General features: G+C 34.5%; 1 protein-coding gene across 1 annotated transcript; it reads left to right on the top strand.

Annotated features, from left to right (window-relative positions):
- Nucleotides 1–7184: 7184 nt before the first annotated feature.
- On the top strand, nt 7185–9258 carry LOC128555975 (tartrate-resistant acid phosphatase type 5-like). Its single transcript, XM_053539844.1, has 3 exons — nt 7185–7393; nt 8514–8661; nt 9010–9258. The coding sequence occupies exons 1-3, from the start codon at nt 7185–7187 to the stop codon at nt 9256–9258; spliced, it is 606 nt and encodes a 201-aa protein (XP_053395819.1).
- The last annotated feature ends 8928 nt before the right edge of the window (nt 9259–18186 follow it).

Raw genomic sequence — 18186 nt, 5'->3', positions numbered from 1 at the left:
ATTCTTATATACTGTGACGATAAAAAACAATTTAATGTAGGTAGCAGGCTATATTGATTTAGTTGGTGAGTGAATGGCTAGCTTTTGCTTTCTCCATTTAACCATGTCACTACTGTGCATGTGATTTATTCATTATGCATTTCAAATTAATTTCAATCTAATTAGTACAAATTGGTGCGGGCAGATATACTGTTTTCGTGATTTATTAGTTCAATGACAGTCTTTGCTTGGCTGTACATGAATATGCCCGAAAAGTCTTCAAATTTAGTGCAGGAAGACTTACAGAATAGGCCATTATGTTATCGGATACAGCTAAGTCCAAACCATACTAAATGATACTATTTTCGTCTCTGTTAAGGGGGCGCATATTGCTACATTCACAGTTCATACAGAAATGAGAAAGGGGTGCATATTCAAGAAATTGATGGTGGGAAGATAAAAAGCATATTCCTAAATTGATACAATATTGATGGACACCTGTAATATTCAGTACTTTGTGCATAAGGATGTGGTACTATGAATATAACAGGAAAACAGAGGTCTTTGTGAAAGTACATTCAACACAAAATATTAAGCTTTTGTACAATACCAGTGTAACAAATAATGTTGTAGGGATGAGATTTTCTTTCTATCACACCAGGTTTGCTGAAACATGTAAAAATTTAACGCCATGTCATTTCAACTCGGGATGGACGCCATCTTTCTCATTGATAAAAAATGTAAACAAAAAAATCAGAGTGGGATTAGCATTGCAAGGGCATAACATGACATTCTACACAATTAATTTACCTTAGTACAGATATCTAAGATGCTACACAGGTCTGGTGGGTTAAATGCATAACGTCGATCACTTGAAATTGATCTTGAAAAAGTGGTTAATTTTGGTTTATTTACATGGTTTTTGATTTTCCCGCGACTTCTCGGCGATTCACTGCAAAAAGTATTACTGCGCCGGACGAGCGGTAACTCTAATAATCAACGGGAGACAACTTAGGGGTCAAGCACTTGTATTTCCATGGACATTTATCAAAAAATATTACTTACAGTGGACTATTTTGCTATTCGAACTTATTTCCGCTTTCAGTTGTGAGGCACTTCCGTTACACTTTTTGACAACAATATCAAAATACAAAATGAATTAATAAAGTCACATATAAACCGACTGCTACTGAGATCAGTGTAAGTGAAGTTGTTATTGCAACATTATACTTGTTCAATACGTTATGACATAAAGTTTTTCATGAACTGCATTATCAAATTAATTACGTTTAGATGATATTGCATTTACAACTTGTCTGACCCCGTTTTGTACGTGAATGACAGCAGTCTCGTGCAACTCGAGCAAACAAAGTTATGAAAAGTATGGTGGAGAATTCAATGACACATTATAAATGGCATTAAAGTGAGGATAATTGTATATTTTGTCCAGTTCTGATCATTGACATTCCTGCTTTGTATTAGTAAGTTTTGTGAATGAGATTAGAAAGTTACTTTTGCACATATACACATTGATTGACCTCTCAACCAAATTTCATACCTTATTTTATGGCTTTTTAAGACAACACATTTTCAAAAGATTGTTGAATGTGTTTCAAAGATTGTTGAATGTGGGTCAAAGTACATTTACCATATAAGAAAAAATCATTTAGGTTGAAATTCACTGTCATTTGTACTTCATTGTTTTTATCACTTTTAATGAAACATCTTGGGTAAATGGTACATTAAACTTGACATTAAACTCCTTCCGTTCATATCCTAAAATTAACTTTAAAACATCTTCCTTACGATTAAAAAATAAGCATATGGATAATATAATAAACAGACCTAAAATGTCTTTAAAAACATTGTTTTGATATATTTGTTTCTTTGATACAGGTACGGTATTTTTTCATGAATAGTTTCATTTGAATACTCCACGTCAAGTTCGACAAAGCTTTCAGTTTCATTTTTATCCTGTTCATATCTATATTTCAGTTTCGTAAATAAAAATTTTACTACGGTCTTATGTTTACCATGCAGATTTGTCAACCTTGTATTCTTTTTTTTTCACATACTACAGGGTACCACTTTTAACCAATGTCAGCATAATCACCATTGTAAAGGTTATCACAGTAAACAATAGGAACTCTATCAGCAAGATCGACTAATTCATGTTTAAAATAATCAATGTTATTATTACATTAATATTCTCAATATCCTCTTGTAAAGTATGTAGAATAATTTTGTATCATTTGCCGATAATCCAGCTAGACTTACTTGCTTTTTCTCTATTCGAAGCATATTTGAGCCGCGCCATGGGAAAACCAACATAGTGGTTTTGCGACCAGCATGGATCCAGACCAGCCTGCGCATCCGCGCAGTCTGGTCAGGATCCATGCTGTTCGCTATCAATTCCTATTGCAATTAGAAAAACAGTTAGCGAACAGCATGGATCCTGACCAGACTGCGCGGATGCGCAGGCTGGTCTGGATCCATGCTGGTCGCAAAGCCACTATGTTGGTTTTCTCATGGCGCGGCTCATTTATACTCTACTTGCTCGCATATATGGTATCTTTACCAGGCTTATCAAGAGACAAGGATTCTAAGTTTCATTTAATCATAAAATTTGAAAAAATCTAGACAGACCGAACAAAAGTACCAAACTTTGCAAAGAAGTAGTTTGAACCATACAAGACATTGGTTATAAAGGCCAATGTCACAGCCCTTTGTAATTCTATTTTTAGAACATTCCAAATGGCCTCATTTAAAAAAAAATACTATTTAAGTATGTTCTGTTTTATGTTATTTTTGATACATATTTATGAATAGATTGATTTATACCTTTTCCTAGGGTCAAATGATGCATTTGTATTAAGTGATGTCAATTTTCACATCAGTCTGTCTGTTTATCCGCCTGTCTTTACGAAAAGGTTCCTTCTTTTTCTTAGATTATGCTTGTGGGTATAACTATTGATGAACCCCGTAAGGTGAAACTAGACTTTAATTCTGTATTGGTGTAGAGGACATGAATATGTCTGACCAACTTTCCTGTTATTAATGCAAGAAGTATGTATACAACAATTTGTTTATATGCTTAAAGTTTCATAATTACTTTGTTTATAATGTGGCTGCCGCATTTATTGTTATGAACATAAAGTATATCAATTTCCTGTTAAATCTTATTTTTCGAAAATTATCAATAACATATTTTTCAAAGGTTTGAATATTTGGTTCGCTTGAAAAGGTGCATAATTCGGCAAAGAAGAGAATGGGCAAGCAGCTTAACATTTGAAAAGAAGGATATACTGTTTTTAACTGTAAATATTTATTGGACACAATAGAAGACATAGCGGTAGTATGATAATTACATGTAAAACGGAGGAATTTACATTTTTTCATTTCTAAGATAGGCCTGAAGTTACAAAGATCATAAGAATCCAATGCCAATGGAATGTAATATACTGCAAAATTCACAGAAAACTTGTATTTCGTATTTAGTTTTCAACTTTAACGTCACAAGAACCTTGCATACATATAGAAGACAGAGTTCTTATTAAAAGCATATACATGTATGGGAACTTTCAGTGATAAATGTTTGAGAGTCAGCAATTCAAATCTTCTTTTGGCTTTTAATGATCATACAGACGAGAACGACTACGTAAAATAAGAGGAGTTAGAGTAAAGGTAAATAAGAAGGATCTCATTATATCAACAAAATGTATGCGTATACATCAATTCCATCTCTTTTCTATGAGAATAACTATAGCTTATTAGTTTATACTAAAAACTTATTTTTAGCTTTATTATGATAAAAGCTTGAAGCTTATCTAAACCACTACTGAGTCCATTTCCTGGAAAATCGAGTACTGGTGCCATATGAGAATGCTTGGTCATGGTCCAAGTGGGGCTTGAACCTTCGACCTCCGAGTTGAGCGGCCGACACCTCAACCGCTAGACAATCACACCCCTAACCTTTAGATTATTGACGAGTGACTTGTCCCAACAAAACTGTTCCAACACCAGAAGGCTCTGGCTTGATATTTGACCAGGGTAAACATGAAAAGTATCACACCGGAAGACTTTGGTTTGATGATGATTAGACCAGGAAAATGTTCTGGTTGGTCAGAGCTTTCAGTTGCAACTAAAGTAAACATTGTTTAGAGGTTACTATTTGTCTATGCAAAAGATGAAGTGAGCTTGCACATAATTGTCTCTAAATGCTAAATAATAACAAGAAACCAGAGTATAAAGGCAATATTTTAATTAGAACATTTTAATATTTCATTAAAATTAATATTTTCAAGAAATATAGATATGACCATACTAATACTGTTTTATTTCTAAAGTTTGTTTTTCACATACTAAATATAATACTGTTATTTCTAAAGTTTTTTTTTCACATTATAAAGCTTATTACAATTCTTAACAAGTCGCCATATGAACTATCATTTGACTTGTACAATCATATGGACAGATTTACTGACAGACCGATGGGTAACATGACCTGTCTTTATGCAAATAAATCACTTGACCCTATGAGTAAAAATGAATCAGTTTACTCGTAAACATGTATCAGGAATAAAATAAATCTATGATTTACTAAAATAGCTATTTGTTTTTAATGGCAATTATTTTGAATGTTTATAAAAATAGAACTCCAAATATCTGTGACCTTAGCCTTTACAGCCGAAAGTCTTATATTGTCCAAAGCTTCTGTTGTACAAAATTTGGCACTTTTGTCCAGCCGGCCTAGAGCTTTCGAAATTGGCACTCTACTAAAATCAATCAATCAATGGTCAGATAATATTTTATGAATCTGCTACTCTGAAATATTTAGCTTACTGAAACAAATTTTGTGAGGCAATAACAATCAAACACACTAGCTTCTTTATAAAAGCAAACGTTTAACGGCCTATTGTTTTGTAGGGGTTGAGTGGGAGGGAATTGGTAGTCTTGTCAATCTTGAGTATGCGGCGAACACCTGTGTCAATAACTAGCGCAGATAAATCAAAATGTGCAAAATAAAACTAATAACAATCATTTTAATGGGATACAGTCAAAGCGGTTGTACCAGAAAATATTGAAGTAGCAACGACAATATGCGACTGTCTGAAGAAATATTTAATAGGTATCCATTATCTGTAATATATGATGGCTCGTTTCTCTCATGTCGTGCTGTTGTTTTGGCAACCCTGCAAAAACCACAACACGACAGCACGAAAAACCATTTATGTCGTGTTGATGTCCGTATCAAACGTACAGCTATTTCAATAATTGATTTTTATCAGTTTTCAGACGCATTAAATAAAGGATAAATTCAATTTTTACACGGTTGAACTATCAATTTTGCTTCGGTGGCAGAAGTTTGTTAATTGTCTTTGTAAAAAATGATATAAGTACAAAAGTTGTATGTTTATGCTTTCAACAATCCTATTAATGTTGAAAAAAACCATCATTTTCTTTAATGAAATTAATAGTGAATGTCTAATAGGGCTATTTTTATCAATTAATTGCTCTAAGTACGAAATAGAGAAAAATTATTTTTTCTGCTTTGTTGGTGTTTGAAACGAATATCTTTTCTCAACTGTGTAGAAATAAAAAGAATGATGGCCCTTTGTTGCACATCTGGCTCAGATGGGCACATAAATTATCGGTACAGGTATTCTTCACAATACACTATGCCTATTATCTAAGCTCAAGGATTCGAGGTTTAAGACACGAAGCTTTGTAAAATTTCTCCTAAATAAGTGACCCCATGGGCAGTGCAAATTTTGACCTAGGGGATAGATCTGAATGACCTTGGAAGAGGACCACTAATTAGGGGTACTTGGCCTGTAGACGTTACAAGAGCTTAAAATGGAAAATACCTTTTCACATGAGCCACTTGATAGATCTTCACCAAACTTTGTTTGTAGCATCAATGTAAGGTCGTCTCGCCTTTGTTAAAGTAGAGGTGCCAGGCCTCTTGTAGGGGTTGCTAAAGCCAGATATCAAAATACCGTTTAACGAATTCTTCTCATGAACCGCTTGTTGAATCAAAATTTGATCTGTAGCATTATTATATGGTCCTCCAAAACTGTGTTTAAATGGTGGCGTTTTGACCGCTAGAATTAAACAAAGAGAAACCATTAAACAAATGTTTCGTTAGCCACTTGATGGATCTTTATCAAACTCGATCTGTAGCATTAATGTAACGTCTTCTTCAAACTTTATTCAAATGGGGACCGTAATTGGACCACTTGAGCTAAAATAGAAAAAAAACAAACATGTAAACAATTACTTTACATGAACCGCAGCACTGTAAAGGGTTCTCACATTTTTTTAAATGGGTCACTTTGTTTCATCTAGGATACACTTGATCTAAAAATAGAAATAATCATTAAACGACTTCTTCTCAAGATCCGTTCCTTTGATTGATTTCAATATTTGTCTGTAGGCATCAATATGAGGTCATCTCCCGATATTTTTCAAACTTGAACATTCGGACCCATTTAGGAACCACTAAGGCAAATTAGGAGAACAAAACTTTAAATAATCTATTTTAACAAACCATTAGCCTACCTAACATGGTGTCTAGTATCCTTGTATAGTCTTCGCTCATTTTTTTATACATTTTTTCGGTTGCTCCGTTTTAGGGACATGTCAAAACGAAAAACTGAAAGAAAAATCTTTGAATGACTTCTTCTCAAGAATCGCTTGATAAAGCTACACCAAACCTTTTTCTATAGCAACCTCGTAAGGTCCTCTCTTAAGTTTATTCAAGTGGCTCTGCTTGCTTGGTCGCTTTTCTGGCAGGGTCGTCAACATGACCATGACATTACAGAAACAATGGACCATAGTAAACTTATTTACAATTCTTCTAATAATTAACAACATGTTCTAATATGCTTGTCTCTGTTAAAACACGCGTACGCTAGAATGACATCATGTTAAACTGCGGTGACGTCAATGTTTTTGTTGCGACCAAGAAAGAGCGCTACTATATTTTATCAACAGTTATAGATTAAGTGCATATTAGGATCGAAATAAATTATAGCAAAACCGTGTTTTAACACTATTTATACACTCGGGCGGTAATACGTCGTACAAATAATTTCACGAGGGCGCAGCCCTCGTGAAATTATTACGCCCAATGTATAACCGCCCATCGTGCGTAAATAGTGTTAAAACACTCTTTTGCCATATATTGTTTCTTATTTATATTTATGACGTCAAGGAACTTTCCAGACTTCTATTACAAGATAACAAAGACATTACCTTGGAATAAGGTATTGGATATTTTGCTAATTGACACGATCATACTGTGTGGGCATGCTAATAAAACTCCCGAAGGGAAAACTATCTACCATCCTGATGATGTTCATGATGCAGAGGTTCAGTGGAACTGGATAGAACAAAATCTTAAGGATTCTAAGTAAGTTTTATTTATATGCTTACTCATCTTGTTGAGTTTACCCTTCGTTATTAGGTTAGAGTCAAATAGGTATTTTATGTTCAAACATTTTTTTCTTCTGCCAATAAATCAAATGTTATAAGACTTAGTTTGTCGAAGATTTAGAAATATCTGTCTAATTTTTCTAGTTTTAAATTTGGAAAATATTGGAAGGATCTTATGCCCAGATTTCATATTTTAAAGAATGAATAATTACAACACAACAGTAAATACAAAATAGACAACTTTGTGTGTGTAAGCAGTATTATGTTTCATATAAAAGAAAAGAGTACACTCTCAAAAATATATAACTAGCTATAGTGAGTATTTGTATTTCCACTAAACAAAAGGCACAAATGTTAATAAGTCACCCACTTTTCAGGCATCTTGAACTTGTCAAGTTGTTTCATCAAGTGTTTGGTGTACATGTCATTTATAGAACTTTTATTGCCATCTCTGACGCTACCTAAAACAGCTTAAACTTACAACGATGATATATAGACCAAGTTTGGTGTAGATCCATCAAGTAGTCCATAAGGAGGACTTGTTTAAATGTTTTGTCCGCTTTTTTGACACTTGCGGCCACCAAAATCCCCTCCAGTGGAACCATTCGAATAAACTTGAGGGAGGTCATTACAAGAACGCCAATGAAAAAGCGTGGTGAAGATCCATCAAGTGGCCAGTTCATGATACGAAGATGTTTAAATGTATTTTCTTTTTTTTTGTATTTTAAGCTCCTTAAAAGGGTCAAACAGTATCATTTCAGAACTTGAAAGAGGCTCATAAAAAGATGCTACAGATCAAGTTTGATGAATATCAATCAAGTAGATCATGAGAGGAATTCCTTAAGTTTTTTTTCTATTTTCAGCTTAGGTGGTCCCTAAAACGTTTTTTTTTTTTTTGGGGGGGGGGGGGGGGGGGGGGGGGGGATTTTTTTTTGTAAATCACTTTTAAACGTGTATATAAACATTAAAAGTGCTACTTTAGTAATACTATCAAGTGATGATAATAATAAACCCTGCGTAATTTTGATTCTGTCTTACTAGTTGTTTTATATTATTCAAGTTAATCTGGTCCATCATTATGTATTGTTCTATTTCAGGGCTGACTATCTTCTTGTGGGTGGACACTATCCAGTCTACTCAATAGGGTTTCACGGACCAATTGAATGCCTCTATACGAGGCTCGAACCTTTACTGTACAGGCATAGTGCTACGGCGTATATGGCCGGGCACGACCACTCTTTTCAGGTATCAGATATGTATTTAGCCAAACTTAAGTTAAACAAACACGATATTTCCATAGTCTTTTGTGTCGTTTTTCTGATATTCATGTGAAAATAACTGTTTCCTTGATAGGTCAGTAGCATAAAACCACTGCGTATGAAAAAGATACTATTTTTTTTCAATCTAATTCAGTTATACATGATAGTCCACCGATAGATCATGTAAGTATTTGTTGCGGGTAACAATAGATATACATGTATTACTTGTCTTCAAAGATAAAAAATTTATTACAATAAGAAAGCACATGTGCCTTTCCATAAAAAGCAAAACTCTTTGTAAAGTTTGATACGATAGATTCATTTTTATTTCAAGCATATTCAAATGCACAAAAATGGGCAGAACATGGACTATATTATCAGCGGAAAAGGGTCTAAAGTTAACGAATCACAGAGACATGTTGATGATGTGCCAACCAAATCACTGAAGTTTTTCTCCGAAGAGAAAGGCACTGGAGGATTTGCTATGTTTGACGTGTCCGGCGCAAGAATGAAAATCAAGTTTATAGACAGTAATGGCGTAGAAAATTATGTATATGAAATACAGCCTCGAAAATCAGAATGAATCTTAACATGGAGGGGGTATATCATAATATAATGGCATCAAAATCGTTTGATAGCTCCATTGTTTTCTGTTGTTGTTCTTTTCATTTTCTAAATCAATAGATTCAAATGGAAATATAAGTTTTGCATGGCCATTATATGATTATCTAAATAGCTGTTCGTAATGCTTATTGCTGGAAAGGAAATATATGTCGAAGTGAACTTACTTTGTACCTGAGAAAATGCTGATTTCGGGAAAGTAAGGGAATATCGTAAACATCATCGCTTTATCAGTAAACGTGACAATTTTATTGTACAAAACAAGACGATTATTTTTCATACAGTTTTGCTGACAAAAGTAGATAAACCATTGAGCTCAACTCACCTTTGGCTTTGAAATGTTGCAAAAGTGAATCACTTGATACATTCAAACAAAAGACACTGTATTTTAGAGACTTTATTGCATTGTTTAAAAAACATTTATAATTGTTTTAAATGCGACAGGAACAGGTGTTAGTTTATAAACTTTTGTGAGTTTTTACATTTCATCATTTATATTATTAAGGCTTCTTAGATTAAATGTACAACGCCATTGAATACTGTAAAATCATTTAATTTCGTGGGCATGAAATTTCGTGGTTTTGGTTAAAACGGCAATTTCGTGGGGATATGAATTCGTGGATTTCAACTTTTGAACATAAAATAAATGGGAATTTTATTTGTTCGTTGGGATTAAATTTCGTGGATTGACTCTACAACGAAATCCACGAAAATTAGTCCCCCACGAATATTAATGATTTCACAGTATGTCATTGTAAAGAACGTTTAATCAGGTTAACCAGATTCTGTTTCAGATGATATCCCCTCCCATACATGATTATTATTTGAAGAAAAGAGAGCAGCACAACTTAAGAATACTGATCAATGTACACTTCTAACTGGGCTATAGGTTCGTTATGAACAGCATTCTTATATTACTTATAAGCAATATCGAAGTGTGGCATGCTTTACCAGATGTTTTTATTTTTTTACAGAGTGCCATATACATAATGAATGCTATATATTAAAAAGTGTATTTGGTGAAAGTTTCGTTTTGTACACTTAATGCAGCATAACACCGCATATGGATTGTTTTTATGCATTGCTGATAGCTTATAAACTACCATAAACAGCAAAAACAGTAACAGCTTTCAAAGATTTTCCGTCTTATATCACACAGTCATATTTTTTTTTTACTATAGACTCGTGTAATGAAAATAATATTGCTTAAAAGTGAGCATTAAGCATTTCTTTACTTAAGGACCTGTGAATAACTAAAATTAGTCTCCAAACACCCGCTCAAAAAAAAAAGCAAAAAGTAACCCAATCATTTTTTTAAAAAACTTTGTAAATGTTTTATCGTCGTTTTAAAGTTGTTCAAAGTTACATCATATATATTCTGTAAGTCATGCCCCCAGCTCTAATGTGGTTATATAATTAGCAATACTTGAACACAGAAATGTTCCTAAATATATTATTTCTCAACCTAGCAATAATACATGGCATTCATAGCTTGCCTTAATGTTCCCTTACAAAGTTATTCCATAACTATGACACCTATGAACTAAAGAAACTATCAACTAAGAATATTCTCTGTTCATCGTACGACTTAGTTTATAGGCTGAAAATAGTTTTCTACAGTAATTATACTGTGATATAGGGGCATGACATGTATAATGTATCACGCAAGAATATTGTCTGTGTATGACACCGTCCAATACTCAGACAGGAAGCACAGATAACATCTTTATATTGCCAAACACAAAACATATGTGCCAGTACAAAAATAAAAATAAACAAATAGCAAAGGTCAAGCTTACGTTATATCGGATGTTGTCTCCCTCAGCCGGCACTTTCATCTCAGGTTGACAATATACCTTACAAATACGAAAAGTGCTGCAAGATGCATGCAGCAACAGGAAATTCCGCGCCAAACAAAGTGGTGTAGGTTGTACTGGTAAAACAGGATATTGTATAACGATAATGGTGTCTTTCTTGTAGACCCTAACCAAACAGACAGTCTGACGAGGTTTCATGAATGTTGGAGAAAAAACAGTCCCTTTGTAGTGTGAGCAGGTTTTTTAATTGTTGTATTGAGGAACCTACTTATTGACCGTTCATGGCCCATATGCAAAGCTGACTTCTAAGTTTCGGTATATGGAATGAAATGTATTGCATACACAAGGTTGTGCCTAAAAGTTGGACTTACGTAAGAGTTCATCCGAAATGACTGAGTTTCAAATTTAGCTCAGATGATTTCAAGACCATTATTCTGATAAATGTCTAATCAAGAATGTGGACTCCTCTACATGATTTTTCAAGTTAAATGATGAGAAAGGACTAAGATGTACAATGAATGAAACACAACAAACATCATTTTATCCCGCCTAGGGGCCTGAAACTCATAGTTTATAAGAAATAAGAAAGTTATAACCCAAGTGTTATATGTTACGATTACGTTGGTGTATTTACTTAGAGAGTATTGTTGTTGTTGTTGCTGCTGCTGTTTTTTCCCCCCTCCTCCTTAGGAGAACAGCTTAGGAATACGCAGCAATGAATATTGACTAAAGAGTTCACTACCATAAACACCTTTACCACTATATACAGTTATATACTGATCAACTGGTATTTTGGAAAGACAAACAGTCAATGTTATGCAATCAGCCACCTCTCAAGAAAGACCATCGTTCTGATATTGCTAAACGTCAGTCTGTTACAAACCTACATTGAGATAATAGAGCAAGGATACTTTAAAACGCAGGTCACCTTGGTTCAAAGGCCAGCATTTGCCTTATTAAATGAATATAACAATAATATTATGATACATACATTTATACATCTTTCAAACGGATAAAGTTAGCTACAGTAGGATCAACAGGCTGAACAAATAATGTGCTGACACATTTATTGATTTTGTGAAACAGCCGCAACAACACAGTAAATTAAATAATGCACAGATCAATTATTTTTCTTTAATTTGATGACAGCTTGTCCTCAAGTCTTATCGTAGAGTATTAGAAAGTAACCAGTAACTTGTCAGCACTTAACAACATCCTTTACATTACTGGAATGTTAGCACTTGAAAATGTGTAAAAACTGTGACAAGAAAACGTTTTATTTAATTCATATCTGAAATTTGCAATTTTTTTCTTGATATCATGACATTTCGATCTAATGCTAAGAATATAAGGGGTTTTCCAAATCCAGAGGGGCAGCATGTAATGGACAACCGAGGGATAGAAAAACACCTACTCAGGCAGTCATACTGGATAAATTTTCTTGGCTACCGTTGATATTATTGTGATATTTTAAAGATATTATAAAATATCGCTCATAAACTATGACGTCAATAATGACTTCAAAATGCGCACTTGTAGGGAAAAGATAAAATGATTTTCTTAACCGGATAAACTTATCTGTCTCCGCTAGGTAGGCAAGAAAGCTTTTTCTTACTTAATGGTACTCCTACTCTAACCTTAACATAATTGTTAAGTGTCACGAACTTGCTCATAAGCCGTGAAATGTTTATTGTAATGACCATCAAAAATAAAAGGTAACAGGAGATTTCCCGGAAGCACAGAGCACCCAAAACACAGCCCAAGAGAAACATACACCGTAAAGTAGGCCCGCAACAAAATGAAAGTGTGGTTGAGAATAAAGCCGACGATTAGCTTCAAAAATCTTGAATATCAAGCTATTAACAGTAGAAGTATGGGAAATAGCATTCTATTAAAAAAAACTAAAATGTATTTGGAACATATAATTTGTTAAAAATATACAAGACAAACTTTGTAACCAAGCAGGCGACATTCGCCTGTGACAACTTAATTACCTACATTAAGCTGCCTAAATTAATGAATACTAGTAGAAATGAGAATGGCACACGAGAATGACATATTTGGATAATTGACCATTATAGATCTAGCTGATGATATTGCATCTTTCTTGGGACTGTTTGCATCGTATTTCTAAAATATTTACATTTATGAAAACCGCAGTTAATGCTGCAATTTGTCAACCAGTATATCACTTAAATAGTGATTGTGATCACGCTTGTTTTGATTTTATAAATTCACGGTCTTAACAGTCCACAGAAAAATAAATCAGCAGCTATGAATATGGTAGACAGTGCAAGTAATAAGTAGGATGTCATGCCTGTTTCCAAAATAAAATCATGTTTACCTAAACATTTTTGAAAAAAGATCCTTTGGAGACATAGAATGCAATCAAGAATAATAGCAGACTCGGTTTGATTGAGTCTGTTCATGAGTGGAGGTTATGAAATGTGCAAAAAAAAAACTGTTCTGCTGTAAATATTTGGTATATTTTATGAAATTCTTTATGAATTTTAATTTTAAAAACTATAAGTAAGGGGATGTAAATTGTTGTTATATTATATGAAATTCTTTTAATTTTATTTTTATTTCTAATAATTGTATGTAGTTGGGAGTCTAGGCAATTCGACATGTACAGACATACAACATGTTAAGGTAGATCTAAACAAATAAAAGATAGATATATAATTGAATAACGGTATGTGTAAATTGGTAATCTCTTGCCTGAAGATGTCTAGCGCTATATCCCTTTAATAATACATTACCTACGATTACGCATAAGGACCTTTGAACAGAAATATCTAACTGAGATGTCAAACACATTTAACAATTAGCATACTAGTTACATGACTTTAATCAAACACATTTTTACAATTACCACACTAGTTACATGACTTTTAATCAGTAAATAGGGATTAGATTGTGTCATAAAGATTTATTTAGACACCATTTTTCTGTATTACGGGCAGTTTTATGGCAGTGTTTATATATGGTATGAACAATGCTTGGTGTAATTGTAGGAACTTTATGTACAGAGTCAAAAGTCACCTAAGTAAAATTGACTGTTCTCAGTTTTATGGTATAAGCTATCCTATTCCCAAGGCTGCTATGAAAAAATCTGTATTAGAAAAGATGAGATCAATGTTTCAGATATCATGGCTCTCTGTTGTTAATAAAACTAATAGTATTAGAAGTACTGGTGGAAATAAACTCCGAAATTATAAGTGTTAAAACAGGACATCTCTTGTGAGAATTATTGTAAACTGGTAATACCAAGAATGCATCGGTCTTCTTTTCCTAAGTTCAGAGTTGAATTTATTTTTATTTTACAAGTACAAGCACCAGGCGAGCTTAGTTTATAGCACATCAAACTGAAAAAATAATAAATTAATAATAAAAATAAAAGAACTATCGAAGTGTGAGGGGTTACAAGTTCAAGGCCCATATTGAGCACTGGCTGGTTAGGCCCTACGTAAGATAAGATTTCTAATTTTAATTATTAAGGTAATGTTATTTGTGCTCATTTTGACCCAATAAAAATACCGGTAGGGGGAAAATATGGGCAAATTATTAATGGGGCGCTGTGTTGTTTTTCGTCCTTTAAGTTTCACAGCGGCTCTGTGGGCTAAAGCATTGAGCTATTGTACCTTTCATTGTACCTTTTGTTGTAATCATGAATGCTTGGTTGCGGAATTATTTTTCCATATGTGCTATTAGCTAAAAGGAATTATATAAACTGCCAACCAGTTGTTGCGGCAGCTTAAAACAATGTAATGATAAATATATAGGCTGATTATAAGCGTGTAAGCTTGCGTAAGCAGGGATATAAATAAGCAGGGGCCGAATAGCCCTTGGCCTCTAGATATTCGGCTGGGCCCCTAAATTGTTGGATAAAATGCCCATATACCCAATGTTTAACATTTAGTTTGGACAGTCTGGGCCCCTAAATGAAAATAGCTAGTTTATATCCCTGGTTTGGCAGATAATATGCCTGCAGCCACGTCTTCATAATCTGTGCAGCTATGTACTTCTGTTGTGGGGGCACAAGTACATGCTTTATATTGGTTTAAGGTACTTCCGCCATCTTGAATTAAGGGTGACCTTCATTTGAGGTGTGAAAATATAGTGAACAAAAGCTTTCAAATGCAGCTGTTCCAGAGTACAAAAACAGCTCAGTTTGCAAGATCTGAACTAAAAGTAGCTGTATAAAAAGTAAAACTAAAATTTGGAAATAAACAAAGAAGATATTTTACCTGTATTTTTCCAAATTTTTGGTTACATTTATAAATCCTTTCAAAATATTTTATTAAAAATTCATGAATGGCAAAAGTTAGTTCAAAGTTTCAATTAGTGCATAGGAGAATAGTCTTTTGTTCTAGGTAAAAAAGATATAAAATATGCATTTTTCCTTGCTCGCTACGCTCGCACAATAAAAATCCAACAAATTTTGCATGAGCTCCTATAACGCTCTTACCATATGACAATAATTTATTTTTATTCTAATAGCCCTTGGTAACCCCTCCCCTTAAAAAATCCTCAGAAATCCAATCGGGCTAAGAAATTCCATTCTGAGACACTTAGGGGCAAGAATAAGCCTGATAAGTCATAAAACTTGGAATTTAATTAGCATGTTATTCGGTTTGATTTTGACACAAAACCTGTCCTTTTAAAATACCAAATAAAATTCCTCAGAACGCCTAGAATGCACCAGAAGGATCCGTTATTTTCAAAATTTCCCGTGGAGTGGGTGGGTGGGGGGCATCCCCCGGACCCCCCTAGTTGCGACCCTCCAACACAAAATCCTGGACCCGCCCTTGATGATGTGATAATTGTGACGTCAGGACAGTCAATCGTATAATAATTCACTGTTTTCAGCCTTCTTTGTTTAATAGGAAAATGAATCGGATCCTGTTAGAATATGTCTTAATTGAAGCAAGCTTACTGTCAAAATATGTTTGATTTGATTCATTACCTCGTTGATATTTTCTGTGGATACATGTAAAGTATAAATATATCTACCTTTTATTTCTTACTGGTACTGTGTAAGAACCAGCGTGGGAGACATCGCCTAGGCCTATTATCATAATTCTTATGCCCCCGAAGGGAGGCATGTAGTTTTTGAACCGTCTGTCTGTCGGTCTGTCGGTCTGTCAGTCTGTCGGTCTGTCCGCATTTTTCGTGTCCGGTCCATATCTTTGTCATCGATGGATGGATTTTCAAATAACTTGGCATGAATGTGAACCACAGTAAGACGACGTGTCGCGCGCAAGACCCAGGTCCGTAGCTCAAAGGTCAAGGTCACACTTAGACATTAAAGGTTATTGCATTGATGGGCGTGTCCGGTCCATATCTTTGTCATCAATGGATGGATTTTCAAATAACTTGGCATGAATGTGTACCACAGTAAGACGATGTGTCGCGCGCAAGACCCAGGTCCGTAGCTCAAAGGTCAAGGTCACACTTAGACATTAAGGGATAGTGCATTGATGGGCGTGTCCAGTCCATATCTTTGTCATCGATGGATGGATTTTCAAATAACTTGGCATGAATGTGTACCACAGTAAGACGACGTGTCGCGCGCAAGACCAAGGTCCGTATCTCAAAGGTCAAGGTCACACTTAGACATTAAGGGATAGTGCATTGATGGGCGTGTCCGGTCCATATCTTTGTCATCGATAGATGGATTTTCAAATAACTTGGCATAAATGTGTACCACAGTAAGACGACGTGTCATGCGCAAGACCCAGGTCCGTAGCTCAAAGGTCAAGGTCACACTTAGATGTTAAAGGTCTTTTTTCATGATAGTGCATTGATGGGCGTCTCCGGTCCATATCTTTGTCATTCATGCATGGATTTTAAAATAACTACGCATAAATGTGTGACACAGTAAGACGACGTGTTGCGCGCAAGACCCAGCTCCGTAGGTCAAAGGTCCTAAACTCGAACATCGGCCATAACTATTCATTTAAAGTGCCATCGGGGGCATGTGTCATCCTATGGAGACAGCTCTTGTTATTATTATATTAAATCATTAGTAATGGCTAATGCGTTACAGGTTATATAGAACACATGTCTTTCACTTCTGATAGACATAGAGGTGTATTTCTTATTTAAGGTTAGTTTTTTTTGTTGTTGTTGTTTTTTCATTTTGTTTCAATAGATGTGTATGTGACATTTAAAAAAGGGATTTAGTAAAATGAAATTCCATCTATTTTGTGTAGTTCTACAGCAATAAAATATTGTAGTCTGCCAATATCTTAGGAAGATGTGACTTATGATGGCATTTTTTGTTAATGCTCGGATATTAGTATAAAAGTGGTCCTTAGGATCAAACATAAAATTTAAAAGGGACTGTCGCCTTCTATGGTTCCTTATTACAGAATAATTGGGTCAAAGGTCAAATGAGTGTATTTTCAAATAAACTGCCGCTGTGCACTCGTTTTATTTTCAGACAACCGCCTAAATTGGTTTAAATATTGTATTGATGTGAAATTTGACAGACCCAAATCTCTCTTAATTAAAAGATAAGTGATCCCATTTTTACATTTATCTTATATCAGGCATAAGATAATTTTTCAAAAATGTTTGTTTGTTTCGGGTTTAACGCCCTTTTTCAACAGTATTACAGTTAGTTAACCTAGCCAATGTTTCTGGATTCTGTGCCAGTACAAACCTATTCTCTGCAAGAAACTGCCAACTTCCCCACATGAATGAGGTGGAGGACAAATGATTTCAGACACGTATCTTTTACCAAATCGTCACATAGAACGAGGCCCGGGGATCGAACTCACGACCCCACGATCCGTAGATCTGCGCTGTCCCTACTGAGCTGTATTAAAGCGGGGAGGGGCGGTGGGGGGAGGTGCGCTATTTCAAAAATGAAAGTAGGGGTCACTTTGAACATAATACATTTGATGTAGAATGTATAATGAAAAAAGAGACAATTTTAAACTAGAAATGAAAACGAATTGTCTAGCTTGTATGGCCTTTTCAAGAATGGTTTTAAGTGTTAAGAGATTTTACGAAATGTTTGATTAATTACTGATTCCGTAGGTAAGGATAATAAACAGCAAAAG

Source organism: Mercenaria mercenaria, chromosome 3, assembly GCF_021730395.1.
Source record: "Mercenaria mercenaria strain notata chromosome 3, MADL_Memer_1, whole genome shotgun sequence".
Taxonomy (NCBI): Eukaryota; Metazoa; Mollusca; class Bivalvia; order Venerida; family Veneridae; genus Mercenaria; species Mercenaria mercenaria.
Note: the sequence above shows the minus strand (reverse complement) of the source record. Positions and strands in the feature narration are given on the sequence as shown.

Bases quoted from the DNA above. Each gene is read 5' to 3' on its own strand.
- LOC128555975 (XM_053539844.1), top strand. From the start codon at position 7,185: ATGACGTCAAGGAACTTTCCAGACTTCTATTACAAGATAACAAAGACA. The intron at 7,394-8,513 runs GTAAGTTTTATT...GTTCTATTTCAG, and splicing joins CAAAATCTTAAGGATTCTAA to GGCTGACTATCTTCTTGTGG. The intron at 8,662-9,009 runs GTATCAGATATG...TTTTATTTCAAG, and splicing joins GGCACGACCACTCTTTTCAG to CATATTCAAATGCACAAAAA.